This window comes from Centropristis striata, chromosome 22 (genome assembly GCF_030273125.1).
Source record: "Centropristis striata isolate RG_2023a ecotype Rhode Island chromosome 22, C.striata_1.0, whole genome shotgun sequence".
Classification (NCBI taxonomy): domain Eukaryota; kingdom Metazoa; phylum Chordata; class Actinopteri; order Perciformes; family Serranidae; genus Centropristis; species Centropristis striata.
In genome coordinates, this window is record NC_081538.1 from 21,621,920 (window position 1) to 21,642,332 (window position 20,413).

Sequence of the window (20,413 nt, forward strand, 5' to 3'; positions counted from 1 at the left end):
CAGTAGCTGTGCTCACTGGGGGAGTGCTAGCGTGTGACTGGTAGGAGCTCAGGTTAATGGGAATTCTATCTTCCTAAATAGTTTAGTTAAGCTTGTTCATTTATTTGCAAAATCTAAAAAAAAATTACAAAAACTTGCAATACAGTGCAGAAGAGGAAAGAAGCCTACAATGAATTTATAACAAATCAAAACAAATAAACAAAAACATAGCACAAGCAACATCTAAATATACAAAACACACAAATCAAGCTAAAACACTAGAGAAAAGTAAAGAAAGAAACAGAAAAACAAAGAGATAAGACAAAATAAGCAAATACCAACAACCAACAGAAGTATCTCGCCATATGTTTCAAGATGAAATGAGAATTTTAAAAAACTGTATCCTAAAAGTTTGCAAAAATCAGTGAATTCAATAGCTGTGGACCTCCAAATTTGATTAAAAAAATGTTTGTCGTGTAAGATAAAATGCTAAATGGAATTGTTTTTTGCCTTGTCGGAAATTAGTGAATAAATTCTGTATTTAACCATCAACAGTATGGTTAAAAAGCATTTTCTAAAGACAGCAAAAAATCTTACTCTTCTAAACGTCAGATATAGATCTCGTGTTTTAGAAGGTGAAATCATTGTCAAAAATTGTCATTAGGATATGTAAAACAACGCAACAAACAACAAAGTCTACAATGAACCGACAACTTTCCTGATCTAAAATGATGGATCTGGTGGACATGACATACAGTGGATCAGTAGATCCACTGTATGTTTTTGATTTTGATTCTGTGATGGACAGGACTCTCGCTGTCAGTTCTCAGATATATTTGTGGCTGATACAACTGCCATTCAAAACATCTATCTCCTTTTAAAGGACCACAGTATTTTTTTTGGTAATATGTGTTATCAATATGTCAGTCATTTCCTAAACAATTCCACCGAAATAGTCTACAAAATACGAAATACTTAATAAATAATTTGGTACTAAAGTAAAATAGCTAGAAGTTAATATCCTTTTATTAATTTCGCCAGGGAGGTTATGTTTTCTGTTGGGTTTCTTTATCAGTTTACAAAAAAAATAGGCCCGACTTTCATGGAACTATGATGAAGATAGTTGCATGTACGAGGCATGTACCCATGACATTTTGGAGTGGATCAGAACCACACGGCAGATACACTAATTGGTTTTATCTTTAACATTGTGAGATAGGGCATGACCTTGTATTTACTAGTATTAACTTTAGTTTAACTTGACTGCTTGCCTGCCTATGTTAAGCTGGCCTGCAGTGCTCTGATTAAAAAGTTTCTTGATTGCATTAACAATTAAATGGAATTAATTACACTACCTCTGCATTGCCTTTAATTAATACAAACTAATATGGTTCTTTCCAGGCAACATCATGCAAATTGTTATTAAAAAAACAAGTAAAGAAAATCGATTTTACTTTTATATTGATGTTAGATTGACTTCCAGCCCTTTCATTTTTTTGCATAACTTAAAACTCCCTTTCTAATGGGGGCACAACTTCAGATCGGAGCAGGTGAAATCGTGTCCGCCTTGTGTGTCTATCTGCGGCAGCTGTGTAGTTAAAAGGGTACAAAGAAGCAGACCACAGGATTTAGCTTAGCTCAGCTAGCAGACAGCAGTATCGATCTGAAGTTTGGTCCAATAAGCCTATTTAGAGGAGTTGAGTCTTATCAATGTGGGGAAGTCACAGTAGACTGCACATACAGTTACACACACACACAAACACTGAGAACTGAGTCTGTCTCTCTGCAGCCTGGGAGAGGAGATAAGAGGGAGCTCAAGCTGGCAAACAATAGAGAACTGTGTTTCTACTGATAGGTGCTGTGATGGGCCTGTGTTCAACACACACACACATACACACATGCAGTGAGAACACAAGATTAACAAGTGAAATCATTGTCAATTTCCTGTCAGCACATCAAAGCTCACAGTGAGGCGATGTATCCTACTAAGATGTGGTATAACAATGAATTAATGAGAGTCATATACACACACAGCTCTCCACATACTGGTTCCTCTGGAGGAAAAAGAGTCTCCAACCAGGAGACATTCGTCAGCATCAGTTCCTACTCCTTACCTTTATTGCCTCCTTTCCTCTAATGTGCATCTGGCTCTCTAAGCAGCTTTAAGGTTCATTAATGCTGCTTTGTACTTCCACTTCGTCTCTTATTGAAACATGATGAGGATTTAAAAGTGCATTTTTGGCTCAGGTTTTTGAATTAGGGACCACTTGTTTTAGAAAGCTGCACAAGCTCTAAAGCAATTAAAGTAAGTTCAGAAGAAGAAAGAGTCATAAAATATACAGTACCAGTCAAAAGTTTGGACACACCTTCTCATTCAATGTTTTTTTTAAATGTTTTATTATTTTCAAGATTGTAGATCAATACTGAAGATATCAAAACAATGAAAGAACACATATGGAATTAAAGTAGTAAACAAAAGCATGTTGAACAAAACATATGTTCCATATTGCAGATTCTGCGAAGTAGCCACCTTTTGTTTTGATGACAGCTTTGCACACTTCTGTTATTCTCTCAATAAGCTTCACGAGGTGTCACCTGAATGGTTTAAATGAACCCTTGTAATGTCCTCCCGATTGCCATACACCTTTTGTCCTCTGGGATAAAAAAGGACCCTGCCTGAATGGACTGTTATTTAAAGCTTATTGTATACATTTTCAATCAATGCTGCATCACACCTTTATTCTTGCTTTAGTCCGACCCATTACCACAAAATGTTCCCTTCATTTTGGAATTTAGAATTAATTTAATTTAATAGACCCTTTTTACATGTCATTTTTGAGGGTGCCCCTTGTCAAAACTTAATTTGTTGAATTTCTTGCCTTTTTTAATGTGTTTGAGTTAATCAAAGCAAAATGTGGCTACTTTAAAGAATCTAAAATGTAAAACATATTCTGTTATTTTATTTTTTTTTTACATTTTTTTGTTTCCTACATAATTCCATATGTGTTCCATCATAGTGTTGATGTCTTTAATATTAATCCTCAATGTAGAAAATATAATAAAAAATAAAGAAAATCCATTGAACTTTTGACTGGTACTGCAAGTCTGCTCATAAACTTTTATACAGTCAAATGCAAAAGGTATATATACGGTCCCGGGGGAGGGGGGTAATATTTCAAGAAAAAAGTGGCAAATTTACGAGATTAAAGTGGCAAATTTGCTAGAAATTAAGTTGCCGATTTATGGGGGGAAAAAAGAGGCAAATCTACGAGAAAAAGTAGCAGATTTATGGAAAAAAAAGTCTGAAAAATAGTGTTTTGTATTTGTCCCCTCCCCCGGGTCTGTACTTTTGTTTTTACTTCATACCTAATACGCCGTCGTAAATCGCCTGAGAATACGAGCACTATATGATTTTGCCACTCTGTCCGTCTTTTACTTATTTTCTGTCAGTTTTGAGTTGTTTTCACACCATCCTCTCCTCTCTCCCCCCTCTTCTCTCTCTGAGTGCCTTTTGCTCCGTCTGTTTTAATTCAGTCGGTTCTATTATCCGTCGGCCTCACCCGTCTCGCTCTCTACCTATCGCTCTCCTGCTTTTGTCAGAGAGAAATGACCCTCCTGTTGAAGATATTGCTAGATGGGAGTGATAGCTCAGCGTATCTGCCTCTTGCAGACTATTCTGTTTTTTTTCCCCCATTTCCTTGTATGTTATAATGGGATGCAGAAATAGATGTATTTGGAGATGAGAAGAGCACATTACCGGAGGCAAATGCAATGACAGGCAGACAATGTGTTCGAATAACGATAAGCTACAGAATGGACCTGTGTCTTTTTAATGGCTCCATGACAACAATGACAAAAGAAATGAGCATTCTTCTGATCAAGTGCTAGACACAACATCTATGTATATTTTTATAATTTCATAAGAGCAGAAGAGCTCTTTAGCACTTCAGTATAGTAAGTCACTTTAGTTTGTTTGCACAAATTGCTTTTTTTTCTTCTTGTCTTGTAGCAACATCTTCCACCTTCTAGATATGTTACAGCTCAGCATCGCAATGCCTCAAGAAATCGACTCATAATTCAGGAAAAGAAAACAAACCTGTCTTTTTAATCTGATTCTCATCTTGTGCTTCTCCCAACAGAACAATCAAGGTCGAGGTGTACGACTGGGACAGAGATGGCAGGTAATTCCTGTTCCTGATTTCTATTTTATTTGTCCACTTCTATTATTATGTTTATAATTTATGTGCAAAGACATATCATTATTCATCTGGGACAGACTGTGTTTAAATACAGTTCCACACCTCTGCTGTTTGTAGTGTTGGAATGTAACTTAGTACATTTACTTAAGTGAGCTTCTTGTACTTTCCTTGAATATTTCCACATAAGTAACTTTATATTTTCACTTCAATACATTTTAGAGGCAAATATTGTACTTTTAACTGCACTACTTTTAGCTGCCAGCTTTAGTTACTTTATGGGCCAATATTTAACATGAATCAATACGATCAATTTAAAATAATTACACATTTATAAATTAAACTACATAAACGTATATTAAGTAATTACAATGAGCCCTACCTGGATAACAGTGAAATACTGCTTACATAAATTCACCAGAAATAATAAAACAATAATACATTTGGAATATATATCACCATCTGAGTGGAGCCAGGCAAAAAAATATTTCCATTTACCATTTTATCATACATTCAGACATCATATTTTTCAAAGCAAATTTGGAGGTCCACAGCTATTGAATTAAATTAATATGTCACTTAATATTTTTTTTTTTTTGCAAACTTGGGATACAATAACAATGATTTCCTCTCACTTTGGCAAGATGCTTCTGTTTGTTCTACTTATACTATTTTTTTACTTTTACTTTTGATACTTTAAGTACATTTTGATGCTGATACTTCAGTAAGTTTTAAATGCAGGACTTTTTCTCGTAGTGGAGTAATTTCACAGTGTGGTATTAGTACTTTTACTTAAGTAAGGGATCTAAGTACTTTTTCCACTACTGGCTGTTTTTTACTTTACTGCAGAAGTGTGAATGAAGCTTTAGTCCGTGTTCAGACAGACAGAAACTTCAACTTGAACTTCCTTGATTAGATTTTGTTTTTCGTCTCCCTGAAGCAACTCCTGTTGCATTTTTAAAAGCAGGGCTGTCTGAACGCTCACTTTGCTGCATGTGCACTGCATGGCTCCATTCACCTCGACTTGCTGTTTTTTCCCCTGAGCAAAGTTGTGATTTATACTTTATTGATATCATCTCAGTCAAAGTTCTAATTCAGTTGAGCTGATACTACAACCCTGATTCCAAAAAAGTTGGGACATTGTCCAAAACATGAATAAAACAGAATATGATCATTATAATAGAATAATAATCTTTTGTGACATATTTTTGATACATTCTGTTTATTTATATTTTACTCAGCATCCCAACTTTTTAGGATTGTAATCACCAATTAACGGGCAGAATACATTCCTTTATTACTTTATAGCTTCAACGCGTTAGTTTCATGTGTACGGCTAATCCTATCCAAGTCACGCATAATTGAAACCAATCTGTATTTTCAGTAGGTAAGAAGTTCTGGGTGAAGGACCGTCACAGATTGACTGCTTAATGATGAGTCTGGATTCTGGCTGGTGACAGTCAGAAAGAAAGAAAGAGGAGTGACATTTGTCAAACTGTAGTTGAACGGGGAGTGATTTCTCTCTTCTTTATGCTCTGGAATCTATTCAGTGTCACTCTTCATCTGAAGCGGGAACACACTGACATTTTGGTGAAATGTTTTTCAATGGGGCTGAGAAATGCTAACAACTTTCAACAAGCTGTTGGGTTTCTTACGACTGTCGGTGTACATTAAACTGCTCGGTGGCTTCTTTTCTCCTTCTTGAGTTCCTTTCATTTACCCTCGATAAACTCTCGCTTCAGGTTACATAAGTGATCTTTTTTTCATGAAACAATTTATTTTGCTTCTGACTTCACTGGGTTTGACAATATTGCTTTTCGATGCTGCATGTTGGGATTGTCACTAACTTGAGGTCTGTAAGAGCTAACCTAAATATTGAAATGGAATATATTGTCAAACACTACTGTGGTTTTAATATATTCCTTTTGTTCTTGCTTTGTGTCTTCCTGGCTTCTCTCTGTAGTCACGACTTCATTGGAGAGTTCAGCACCAGCTACAGAGAACTATCCAGAGGGCAGAGCCAGTTCAACGTCTATGAGGTGAGTCTTCTCCTCCTCAGACCTCTCTCTCTCTCTCTCTCTCTCTCTCTCTCTCTCTCTCTCTCTCTCTCTCTCTCTCTCTCTCTCCGTTTTCGACTGATGTTAAGTCAGAGTAAACTCAACTGCCTTCTCAGTTCTGCCGTACTCAACGGTTTTTTGTTAAAAATCTGGCAGGGACGTTAAACATATTGAAAAATCCTGATGTTTGTACACAGTTTAACCCATTGAAGCCTGGAAAGCGGATACGTCGTTTTGTAGTATTTTTATAAGCTCTCAAATACTTTTTGAATTTCATTTCTATCTGCTACAGAGGCTGAAAAATCTATTATTTAGGAGAAGCGTTGACGCTTCTGTTGGATTTCCAGAAAAACTTCAGGTTTTAGGGGCCTATTTTAAAATCGCCCAGAGGTTTTACAGGCAGTTTTAGGCGTCAATGGGTTAAGACAGTTTTAGAGCATTTTAACTTGAAAACAACTTATTAATAGTATCATACTCATTTATCTTGAGGCAGTAGGAGATAGAGCAGATAAAACATTATGGATGTTGCCCATTTTTCTTTGCTAGAGTCACTTTCCATAGAAAGAGACACAAACCAGATACAGCTACACATGAGACTGCAGAGCAACAAAAGAAAAGTTTTCAGATCATGTTGGATTAGGCATGAATATTGAGCTTTATAAAAATGTATGGGAATAGTATGTGTGTAACCGATACAAATGAGGAGGGAGAGAATGCAAAGAGTAATTTAAAAAGTACTCCATCGATGTAGCGGTGCACAACATTGTCTGGTTCTCAGTGGACGGATAAAGAAATACATGCAGCAGAACCAGATATATATTGTCCTTTTATTTTCCACACATTCTTTTTCACATCTCTTTTTTTTGTCAAAACAGGCTGCCTACATTACCCACAATGCAACTCAGCCATATGTATGACAACGTTGATTGCCTCCTCCCACCTACATCAGAGTAGATATCTATCATGTACATGCAATATTTGTTATAAGGTGCATGCACACCACTGTCAGGGTGGGGACCAAACTAGGAGCAAACAATTTCTCTGTGGTAGCAGCACTTTATTTTCATTATCATTGTATCAGGGCAAGTTGCTATTGTAATTTTCAAAAACCAAATCCCACTCATCTCCACAGTGATGGTGTACAGATAAACAATTTGGAAAATTCCTAGTCTGAAAAAAAGTTAGGAAAATATTCTAAAACGTGTGGAAAATAATATATTTCTGATTTATAGAATGATTTTTTAATGCTTATAATTTAACATATTACAATTTGATTTTTGTGTGGAAAATAATCAATGATTGAGATTATAGATTCTCTCATGTCAATGCAAACTAAAATCTTAATCCTCAGAGTCTCTCTCTCTCTCTCTTTCTCTCTCTCTCACTCACTCACACACACACACACACACACATACACACACACACACACTGACAGACAGTTATGATGGATAGCTGGGATATCTTCTCCAAGGAAGAGTCAACAGCTCTTGATTAACAGAGTACCACATAGAGAGGAGAGCACACAGGGGACTGTCATTTTAAACAGCTACCTAAAACCACTGAGATGGTGCTCAAAGGTGCATGCAGAGGCGCATTACTAAGTATGTGAAGTAGTAAAGGGATAGAAGCACAAACACAGAAAGTCATTTTGTGATATCTGACCTGTTTCTTGACCCTGAACTCCAACGTAAAGCTGGCAGTTAGAGAGAAGATTGCTCTGCATTGCAAAAGACCCTCTGTGTGTGTGTGTGTGTGTGTGCATGTGTGTGTGTTACAGCCACGTTTCAATCATTGCACCTCACCTTCTGTGTCCTTGTGTGTACCGGTTGCAATGTGAACCAAGGAGAAATGCATAAATCCACACATTTGTATGTTGTTTCCCTGCGGCCCTCTCTTTCTGTTTAACCTTGGCACAGTTAAATTACACCATAAAGCTCTGATTTAACAGCTCTGGTGCAGTGTTTGGGATTCAAAGGGAGTTCCAGGTCTGTCTCCCCACATCACAGGAGCAATTGTATGTTTTAATGAGCTCAGGCATCAATATGAGAGACAGAATCAATTGAAGCCCTCTCTTCTCTAATCTGTTCACAAAAACAATACTTAAAGCACAACATAAAGCTTGTTTAGATACATTTCATCCAATGAAGGTTGACTGTGCATCACTTTGTGTCCTGGTACATATTCATGAAGTCATACCAGCCAGTTTAGAGCCATAATCCACCTCTGGATTCAGCTGCTCCTCTGACTATGTTGTGCTGTGAGAGCAGTGTTCAAAAGAATATTCAAGGTTTAGGGTATTTGAGGTTACCACACCTATATATAGATTCAAATTTTCCACACAACCTGATGAATGTAGGGTTGACTATTGTTTGGCATTTAGTGATTCAGAATCAGATTCCGTTGTTTTATAAAGGGATAGTTTGGATTTATTGAAATATGGTTGTATGAGGTTCTTATCCATAGTCAGTGGATTATCTACAGTAGATGGTGGTCGGCACGCTTCCAGTTTGGAGAAGCAAGCAGGAGTACCGGCACAGAAGCGAAGCAATGTAGAGCTGTGGACGGGGGCAGCAGCAACACATACAGTACTGTTCAATATAGTAGCAGTCCAATGTGACTAACCAGATTAATCCAGGTTTTTAGTATTTTTTTTTATCGCTACATGGAAAACAAGGTACCAGAAGGTGCAGTAGATTCTCAAAAAACCAACAAGACCCAGCATTCGTGATATGCACGCTCTTAAGGCTGTGCAATTGGGCAATTAGTTGAAAGGGGTGTGTTCAAAAATATAGCAGTGTCTGCCGTTGACTTTAAAAACACAAAAATATTTTCTACAAACTTTTTTTTCCTAGGATTTAGCAATCCTGTGAATCACTAAACTAATATTTAGTTGTATGACCACAGTTTTTTATAACTGCTTCACATCAGTGTGGCATGGAGTCAACCAACTTGTAGCACCTTTCAGCTGTTATTCCACTCCAAGATTCTTTAACAACATTCCACAATTCATTTACATTTCTTGGTTTTGCTTCAGAATCAGCATTTTTTTTGCTTCACACAGACGTCTTCTAACTGTCACAGCACTTACAGGTAACTCCAGACTGTCTTTGATCATCCTGGAGCTGATCATTGGCTGAGCCTTTGCCATTCTTCTTATTCTTCCATCCATTTTGATGGTTGTCTTCTGTTTTCTGACACGTGTCTCTGGTTTTGCTCTCTATTTTAAAGCATTGGAGATCATTTTAGCTGAACAGCCTATAATTATTTGCACCTCTTTATAAGTTTTCCCCTCTCCAATCAACTTTTTAATCAAAGTACGCTGTTCCTCTGAACAATGTCTTGAATGACCCATTTTCCTCAGGCTTTCATAGAGAAATGCATGTTCAACAAGTGCTGGCTTCATCCTTAAATAGAGGCCACCTGATTCACACCTGCTTTTTCACAAAATTGATGACCTCACTGATTGAATGCCAAACTGCTATTTTTTAACACACCCCTTTCAACTAATTGTACAATTGCACAGTCTTAAGAGCTGCATATCACAAATGCTGGGTCTTGTTGGATTTCTGAGAATCTATTGCAGCTACTGGTACCTTGTTTGCCATGTAGCAATAAAAAATATACTAAAAACCTGGATTAATCTGGTTAGTCACATTGGACTGCTAATATATTGAACACTACTGTATAAATTTATGCTATATTTAGAATATTTTCACAGTCCTGTTTAGGTTTATGCAGAAGTAACCAAGCTGTTTATCTTTGCTCTGATCAAAGCCACCAGACTCCTTTGACAAAAACAGTAATTTAACCTCTACTGCCTTAATTGGTGAGTTTTTGTTACAGTGAGACTTTAGTATTTTAGGGGTTAGTTTGGATTCGGCAAAGTCACACAATAACAAACTAACTGATCGGGGCAGCAGTAGACATGCAACTCTCATGTTCTGCAAGGTTTGATGAGAGTCTGGTGGCTTTGATGAGAGCATAGATAACGACTTCAGTTCCCCCTGTGTTTTATTAAACAGGGCTGCCTCAACTTTTTTTAGGTGGCAAAAATATTTTTTGCTGCTGCCACCTGTCCACAGCAGTACATTACTTAGCTTTCATGCTGGTGTGCTGACCGCCATCTACTGCAGGTTACACACTGACTATGAATAAGTTCCTAATAAAGTACCCCACCAACAAAAAACAAGCCTTATTTTGGTAGATTTAGGCTGCCACAAACACTCTTAAATGAGAAGAGAAGATAGTTTTTAGTATATTTTAGTATATTTAATTTTATTGGAGACATTTAAAGTGCTACATTGTTGTAACAAACAGTAATGCCTTGCCCGTGATGTAGATGGAGGTGCAGTAGTTCAAAAGTTTCAGGACCCGAAAAGAGGAATCAAAACCATGGCTCCTTAAATTGGATATAATTTAAGGTCACTTGTGACAAACCCACAGAAATTATCACCATTCCTCTAATCTCTGAGGAGCATTTCACCATCTTTCAGCTCTTCTCTTGTTTCCGGTCCACAACTTTAATGTTTTATGTCTCCTTGCTCTCATCAGGGGTCGTTTTAAAAACGGGTGGCAGATGTTTCTCGTGAAAAAAAAGTAAAAACTCCACGTACACTGCCTGCCAAGAACCGAAGGGCATATAAAGTTAGCAGCTAGCGGAGCATTTTGCAGCTAAACAGCCAGATATTTCCCTCAGGAGGTGCCAGTTCTCCTTAACACCAAGCGTTGTTAAACACAAGGAAAGGTTGATGAATGAATGAATAGAAGTCACAACAGAGAATATTGTCTTTTTTTAGGTGATAAATCCAAAGAAGAAGGGGAGGAAGAAAAAATACCTCAACTCTGGAACGGTGAGCAAATATCCATCAATCATGAATCTTGTCCTTGATACATAAAGTTGCATTACTCCACTACAGTTGCTCCACATGGGTGCCTCTTTAATACTGCTGAGTGTTCCATTTTGTCATTGAACCGCTCAGAAAGACTAAGAAACGGTCCCATCAGAGGCAACACCTGAAAGTGATTATCACTGACACAAAGCTCATTGTGGCCGTATCTCTTACAGGTAACGCTGCTGTCATTCCTGGTGGACATCGAAGTCACCTTCCTGGACTACATCAAAGGAGGGTAGGTCAATGACCATGCATTCAGTGAACACACACAGAGAGATGAGGGTTGTAGTCCCTTTAATGAGAAGTGGCATGCTGAGTGTGCCAGTCCCTGTCTCGATAATAACCCCATCATGACTCCGTGTCTGCAATATGCCAAAGAAAATGATCCCTCAGTTTGAGTGAATCACATGGAAAAAGTGTACATTTGCATGTGAGAGAAGGACAGTGAAAGGTGGAGAGAGAGAGAGAGAGAGAGAGAGAGAGAGAGAGAGAGAGAGAGAGAGAGAGAGAGAGAGAGAGAGAGACTGGCAGATGGGCTGACCTGAAGTCAAGCATACAGGGCTCAGACTGATGTGTGTGTGTGTGTGTCCTTGTGTGTTCTCTTTTATTGTGTTTTAGCACTGTATGTTGCTCAGGAGGGTTGACCGTGTGCAACCAGGCATGCCGTGAACGCTCGCCTACACACTCTGCCTTCATTAGACTCACAGAGGGAGGGGAAATATCCATTTTAGTCCTTGTATTTTTCCCATTCCTGCTGCCCTTGTAGCTGTGTCTTTTTAGCTGCTACAATAAAGGCAGCTTGCATTTTTAGGATTTTTCTTTGGATAAAGTTTTTGCTCGACTTTAAGGGGGAAAAAATCTTCTTGTTGTTCTCTCGGTGGCAAACTCATAAGACAACAACGCAATCTATTTTCCGGTTTGCTTTTTCCCCATTGCTGTTGCTCTTTTCAGGAGGATTTAAACACAGCTCAGAGCAGGAGGGCAAAAAGCCAGACCGAAATTGCTTGAGCCAATGAGAGGATTATCCAAGACTTGTTACGCTCCACTGTCTTCTCCTTGCACCACAAATGATTTAAAGGACTTTGCCTGTAAAGCTGACCTTAAATTGTGATACATTGATTAGTTGGATGTTGCTGATGTTGTTGTTGTAGGTAGTACAGCTTAGAGCCCGACCGATATGGGATTTTGAGACTGTTGCTGATACTGATTTCAGAGAGGGAATATTCATCAATAACAGATATGCTGACCGATATAGTCATTTTTTGAGCTGGAATGAAAATAAACCTTTTTTATGTGCATTGGGCACCGATTTTTCACCACTCTGCAAATGTACCCAGAGAGCTACTTTCTCAAACATAATACTTTATTAAACATATTTAACATTTTTAAACATTATTATACATTATACAAACAATTTATTACATTGTCAGCCAATGCTATAAATTATCTTAGAAAATTAGGAATAAATAGGAATAAAGTAAATATCTTAATAAACATAATTACTGTTCAGTTGCAGGCAATTGCCTACTATTTAAAAAAGAGAGACAAAAAAAAGCCAACAACATTTCTAAATCACAACAAGCTACGTTTTCTGCATTATATATGGTGTAAAAAAAAGTTTCTATACTGTCACATACAGACAGCATATACACAGATACCGATAGGCCAATATCGGTTGATAATATCTGTCAACTGATATATCTGTTGGGCTCTAGTTCACAGCTTTTCAGATACATCTAAATCTCCATTAACAATTAAGGAAATGCCTTTAACCAATATAATTTCTATATAAAAACGGTTTACTTTAAAGCAACCATGTTCAGTATTTTAACACTAACAATGGATCATATGACTACTTCTGTCTCTCAGTGTGATATCTTCTGAATTATTTATCAGATATTTGTCAGCTCAGTAATTACTACAACCCAAGGCCTGAATTTTATATAAAAATTGATTCACATACAGAAACAGATGGAATTCATTACAGTCAAGACCTTTTTGTTTGACCTCTGAACTCTAATGCTGTTTGACCTCAACCTCTACTTGTTATCCAACACACAGGAAGATGATTTATATACTTTACTACTCAGTGCAGTTGCAGGTTATGACAGTATAGTGTATAAGGTATTTCTTTAATATTATTCATGACGAGTTTAAACACTGTGAAAATTAAATCACAAAACTACATCCTGACGGAAGCCCATTTCCGTCAATGTGATAAAAAAGGTCCTTTAAGTTATTATAAAGAGTTAGTATCTCATAATAATGACTTAGTATTTCAAAATAATGATTTAGTATTGCAAAATGATGACAAACTTCCTCAAAATGACTTCATCAGTATCAGAAAATAATAAGTTATTGCAAAAATAATGACTTCGTTTTGCAAAATAAAGAGCAACTTTTGCAAAAAAATGACTTACTCATCTTGTATATATAATAGTGACCTAATAACATATTGCCAAATATTGTCTTCATTTCAAAACGATAACACATTTTTTTAAAAGTATAGTATCTTAGTATCTCTTGAGAAAGCTTCTTAAATTCGAGATGCTAAGTCATTATTTTAGGGAAAGTTTTTCATAATTTTGAAATGACTAAGTCGCTATTTTCGAAAACGTTTGCCATTATAATGATGTTCAGGATCTTGTTGTTTAAATGCTAAGAATAAGTTTATTTTCTTTCACTGGAACAAACTTTCATAGACAGGAAACATTACAAACTGTCTGTAAAAAGCACTTATAGGACTGGACAGACAACAACCTGACCAGGCAGAGAAACAGGAGTGACTCATGAGAAGGTAATATACAGTAAATGAGGACATAATTTGAACCCTCGCCACAATAAAATCCTGTGAAAGCTCTATTAAAAAAATCACTTTGCAACTAAGAACATAGATCAATATGTTATTGATTGACAGGGCATTAGCGATGCACTCTGTGTGGGCTGGATTAAGGAGTTAGGTGGGGCTACTGTATATATTGAAGGAGATGGGAGTGAAGCAGAGGTTAAAATCGACAACATGAGAGGAAGGTTTTCATTAGTATGCTGATGCATGTTATGGCCGAGTGTGATCATTTAACATGATGCTTAAGCTCGTCAGAACGACAGCATGTGTGAGAGCTTTGTGTACTAGCACCACGTGTGCGGGCATATGTTTACTCGCTCTGTCTTTCGCTGCTAATGGAGAATTCCCGTCTTCGAGTCTCCCTGCTCACAGACTACGTTCCCAGCAGCTCCGTCAGTCAGAGAGCACTCTGAAACTCTCAGGAAGAGGGTGTTTTATTTTATTTTTTGGCCGTGCTTTGGGAGTGTGAGCTGGCTGCTGTTACACGCTTGTGTGACTAAATGAAGTGCCAAGTGCTGTCTCACTGTTTGAAACCTAAATGGACTGTAATGGTCCAGGTGCATTTCCTCCAATTGCGTAATGGGCAGACTGTGTATTCGTGCACAGACGCACGTTTCCTCCAATGTCTTCTCAGCTCCTCTCCTCTGATTGACAGCTCTTTCTGCAGCTTCAACCCAATCAGCTAATTGGTCATTTGGACCTAATTAGGAACATGATCTGCTTGCAGAATTAGCATAAATGACTGGTTTGAGAAGGCTCCGTCTCAATCCGGAGAGCATCGCTGCTCTTATTCTTTTCACTCCCTTTGATAAAGCATTAGTACCGCCCATGGATTTCAACAAAGAGGCCTCTATTCATGAGCCGGAGGATAAAAATGAAGAATTGTTGGCTATATCTTTCATTCTGAGTTGTGCCTTTGAAGGCAGCCCTGTCACTCACAGTGACAGATATTGTTTCCCTCTTGTTTTGGTTGGTGAATTGAGTATTGAAACCAGAATAGAAGCAGGAGGGAACTCTGCTTGTATTGAAATCATTGTGAGAGGTTATCATTAGATAGATAGAGGAGTCAGAATCAAGACAAAGATATGGAGAAAAATTAAAAAAATCTGAAAGGAACCCAGGCGTTTTACTGTGTGGGTGATACTTAGCAAATTAACAAACACTGACAATATCAGTGTTTAGGTTAATCTGACTTAATGCAGGTGTTTATCTCTCCTCTCCTCTCCTCTCCTCTCCTCTCCTCTCCTCTCCTCTCCTCTCCTCTCCTCTCTCCTCTCCTCCTCCTCTAGCCAGATGGACACTGTCAAACCAGCAACATCTGTTTGCATGTTACCAGGAGAGGTCACATCACACAACCTCTGATGCTGTTTTTAGGCCACTCAGTGCACTCATGCATACGTTTCACTCTGGCACTTCAATATAAGAGGAAAGGAATATTCTTGTGAACATTTTTGAACATTTTCTTCTTAAATAGTACATTTTCACTTTGAAGATGAAAAGCTCCCATATGGGGAACACATACACAGCCTACTGAGACTACCTGTCAGGACTGTAACGTAGGTTTTCTGTATTTTTCTTGATTGATTGACAACTGGGCCAACTTCTCTTTTATTCAAAGTATTTTTTCCTTTGGCTTCTAAAGGCCTTTTCACATTGAGGGCATGAAAAGTAAACAACACAAAAATGTAAAATATTCACCTGCAAATACTTTGCATCAAACCTTTTCACACCGGCAGTGAAGCAATTTGCGACACTTGCAGTAAAAGGTTGGAATAGAGTCTGTCTAGCTCATTCTATAGAAAGAAATGATCAACTCATTATAATTTTGTTTTCACTTTGACAACTTCATCATTTTGCTGCAAAAGGAAAATCGTGGAGTATATAGAATAGTTTTAAAGATAGTTTGAAAGGCACTGTAAACACAGAAATATTCAACACATAGGGGATTTAAAAAAGTAACTTACCACCTTCTGAAAGTCTTGTTATTGCTCTGAAAGACACTGTGACATCACTCTTGGGTATGGCTACAGGTACATGTTAGACAAAGCACATTTCTGACCAGGTCAGATGTGAATCAGTCTCGAATCAGAATCAGACAACTTTATTTACTCCCAAGGGGGCAATTCATTAGCAGCTTTCCCATTCCATACATCAATGCATACAACAGACAGCAAATAAATTAAGTCAATAAATAAGTTAAAGGAAACATATTTGGGGTATAGGATGGTAGGAGGGACAAGTTACAATAAGAACCACCAAAGAAAAACATGTAAAATATAATAAAAAGAACATGTAAAAACAGTAGGGGGAACGACAGTAACTTGAAATGGGTAAGTTCTGTGTTCAGGAGCTTAATAGCAGAAGAAAAAAAGGACTGAGAGTAACATTTGTTCTCTGTAAGGGCACATTGTAGTGTCGGCCTGAAGGCATCAGAGAGAATTCGGTCGAAAGAACGTGATCTGGTTGGCTGATAAATTTTTTTTGCTTTGGCAGCCACCTATTTCTCCCAAATTGTGCCAAAGTCCTTCTGCTGAACTCAAATGATCTTTGAAGAACACTTTTACTATGCTGTTAAGACTGTTCTTGTTTTTCATAAACTCATTAAACCTGCTGATAAAAGAAAAGGTTAACAAGCCATAACTTTCAACGGTGATGATTATTGAGAAACATTTGATTATATAGCCACAGGTTGCATTTATAGTAGAATACATTCTGTCTCTGGTATAAAACACATATTTCTGTGTCACTATTATTTTCAGAATCCCAGCAAAACACAAGGAAAGAAACAGTATGATTGTGCCAAAAGATAATATTTTCTTTACCAGTATTATCTTACTCCAGTAGTGAAAGTTGCCCTGCAGCAGGAGAATGTCACTAGATATGTGGAGGAGATTATCTTTTTGCAGTCTAGAAATAAGATGCTTTGAAGATTTAGGAGAGACATTATCATGCAGCCTGTTCAGTCTGCAGGAAAGCTTATTTGAGTTTAGTGTGCAACCTCCTCATCAGTCCAACCCCTGCTGTGCGGTATTTTGTCATATTGGTTCCTAGCTGAGTCACTGCAGGCTCTAACAGTGGGGGAAGATCAGGGACTGACAGAAAACCAGCTGGTAAAGTGGCATTCCCCCTTCACACCAAACACACTATTAAATACTGTACGTACTACACAGAGGCTGACACACACTGACCTTTATTGTTATCTTTTGTTTTGTCTCCAAGACTCAGAGGCTTTTTTCAGGTCATGGTCACATATCATACAAACTGTACACATACTTTGACACACAGAAATACATATGTGTATACCAAGAGAAGACCTCCGGGTCTGGAAAGGGAACCGAATGCGGACATACCTGGATTCTTTCTAATGGTCAACAGGGGGCGACTCCACTGGGTCCAGAAAGAAGTCTGATTGAAATTACCCCATTTCTTACTTGATTTATGACCTCAGTAAACTTTGTCCTAATGAGTTTATGATGTTCATTTAGTAAATTATGGCCCCATTTAGAGAAAAAAGACATTACAGGTGAATATCTGTGTGGCTACCTTGTGAATGAAATGTCGTTACAACGGCCTGCTGTCAATAGGGATACAAGTGTAGCAATGGATGTACATGGCAGTAAACATTGCCATTTAAATAGAACTTTGACTCTTTCCCAGTGAATTTTCCAGTGATGGAATGTAACTAAGTACATTTACTCAAGTACTGTACTTAAGTACAATTTTGAAATAAGTATACTCCACTTGAGTATTTCCACATATGTAGCTTTATACTTCTACTTAACAACATTTTAGTGGCAAATATTGTACTTTTTACTCCACTACATTAAGCTGGCGGCTTTAGTTATGTTACAGGTTAATATTTAACATGAAAAACTTGAGATAAATTTAATATGATTAGACATTTTTATAAATTAAACCTCATAACAGTATATTAAGTAGTTAAAATGAGCCATATCTTTACATAATTAAAATACAAATAATCTAATTTATTTAGAATATATATATAACAATCTGAGTGGGTCCATTCTGCATAATGAGTACTTTTACTTTTGATACTTTAAGTACATTTTGTTGCTGATACTTTTGTACTTTTACTTTTACTTGTGTTTTCAGTAACATCATCTGTAACATTTTGGTCGCCAAAAAGAGGCTAGTTTAGTGTCCATTTGTACTAAAAGACAGTCTAAGTTACTGGCTGTTAATTTTCTCCAATAACTATAGTACTTGTAAAATAAGTATCTCAATTAATGTCACAGAAGTCCTCCTCCCTTGCTCCTGCATCTCGTCCTAATATGGTCACTTCCAGCTCCAAAAACCCAAGATGTTTTTAAACAAAATCACAAACATGACACTTTAAAGTTGTAGTCCTCACAGCAATGGGTGACGTCAGTTATTTTCTCCAGTGTGTGGTGTGTACTGTATAAGACAGACAGAGAGAAACAACAGGGTGTAGACTGCATAGGGAGTGAAAGTAAAAGTTAACAGGCATCTTCACAGTGCAATCAAAGCAAGGCACGCAGCCAGCCATTACTCACTGGAGCTGCCCAGCATGGTGCTGGTAGAGGGTGTGCCTCCTCTCTGACACACTTTACTGTCCAAAATAGGTTAGCAGAACATATCAGAGAGGCAGATTTAAGAGATAAGAGGGAGTATAAAGCAGGCAGAAATGACTGTGCTCTGTTCTCTCATTGTATTCCTTCCTACATAAATCCACCAGTGAAGCTGGTGAAACTTAATTTTGAGTTTGTGTGAATTATTTCTGCTGAAGCCTCAGATTGAGGTAATTCTGCCAAGAGGTGGATTGCAGCCATTTGAGACTGGACACCATAAAGGTGGCCTTAAAAAGGGTTGGAGAAGTTTCAGTGTGCCTTCAGGACACAGTATGATAAGGTTTGGTTTTAAAGGCAGACTGAGCTTACAGCTCACCGCCCTCTGCTGAAGCCCAACCATGTGTGCCTCTGAACAGTCCTTATCATACCTGCCAGAACATTCTGCTGCCTTTCTGGTTTGAACCTGTTCGACTGTGATGCTTTGCTGCAGATCTCCTTTTGCTGCTCAGGTGATTTTGTGTCTATTTGTGTGTGAAAAGCACAGGAATGTATTTTACTGAAGTAAAAAAAACAAAAAAAAAACATTCAAGTGTCATGTTTTTTTTTGTCAGTGCCAGTAGCCTTAGTTGCACCTTCTGGTATTACTTACAGTGTAGATGAAGAAACATACTCCCAGCCTTTAGTGCCAAAGCTATGTCATTGTATGTTAACTGTATTATTTCAGTGGGAAATTGTGTTTAATGTCAAACATAAGCGCAAAGATGCAACACAGCAGTGAAGATAAACAAAATATCTGCCATGCAGCAACACTACCTATAGTATCAAACCTATTATAAGATAAAAAATAATATATTTCCATGGCACTGAAATCTGTCATGACAAATATACATTGACACACTGATGGACACACACAGAAATACACGTGTGTGTGTGTGTGTGTTTGTGTATCAAGAGGAGGTCTGAAAAGGGAAGTGTGTGCATTCTTTCTAATGCACTCCACTGGTTCCAGAAAGAAGTCTTATTGCACAGAAGTCTATAAGAAAATTTTTTTTTCTCAATTGATTTATTACCTCAGTAAACATTTTCCTAATGAGTTTTCAAGTCTTCTTTATACAGCATGATGTTCATTTAGTAAATTATGGTCCCATTTAAAGAAAAATAGTATGCCAATGTCAATAGTGATGCATATACATGGTACTGTTTACATCAAAATAGCTGTGAACTTGTTTTTAGAGGTGTTGTCCGCCATAGAACTTTGAATGTTTGAAAAGAAAGTTCCACAAAGTTAGAACTGCATCCTCAACATCTTTTGCTGACTGATAAGTAAGTTTAATTAATAATTTATAATAATGTAATATTTTAAAAGTATTTTTAAAGAGTAATTGAAGAGACAGAAATGGATGTCATGCTAATTTTAACCCTGTATTACAAACATTAAGAAATACAAGCAATTTAAATGTATAAAAGTGATATAAAACACATGAAAATAGTGTAAAAATGGCCCTTAGGATGACATTCATCAACAAAGAAAATCCCAACAGCATATAAACTGATGTCTCACTCACATTCTTGTGTGATTAATTCAGAGGATCGAGTTGACCTTTTGAAGAGCGTCCTGTGTTCTGCTCTGGATATTAATATTATCTCCGTTTGGAGTCAAAATGATGGCGTCACACATTAGAGGTGATATTCACTTTGTAAAGCACTCACATTGACTTTCAACTTGCCCTGCTAATGACTGAATTTTACTGTCTGTTAGTGCTCACAGTCAAACTGCAGAGGTTTGATGACATTGATTATTACCAGTGACTCAGCAACTCACTTTTGAAAACTATTCAGCCAATTTTCTGTGATTTGGAGCCGCCAGTGTTACCAATTCCTGCTTTTGTCATAT

The 20,413-nt window shown here is 37.4% G+C and overlaps 1 protein-coding gene across 1 annotated transcript in view; it reads left to right on the forward strand.

Moving 5' to 3' along the window:
- Positions 1–20,413, forward strand: part of LOC131960422 (copine-8) — a 113,047-nt gene that overhangs the window by 67,818 nt on the left and 24,816 nt on the right. The window contains exons 10-13 of the mRNA XM_059325643.1: positions 4,119–4,160; positions 6,139–6,214; positions 11,029–11,082; positions 11,298–11,359. Coding sequence (XP_059181626.1) covers positions 4,119–4,160; positions 6,139–6,214; positions 11,029–11,082; positions 11,298–11,359 — 234 coding nt within the window. The remainder of the gene's footprint in view (positions 1–4,118; positions 4,161–6,138; positions 6,215–11,028; positions 11,083–11,297; positions 11,360–20,413) is intronic.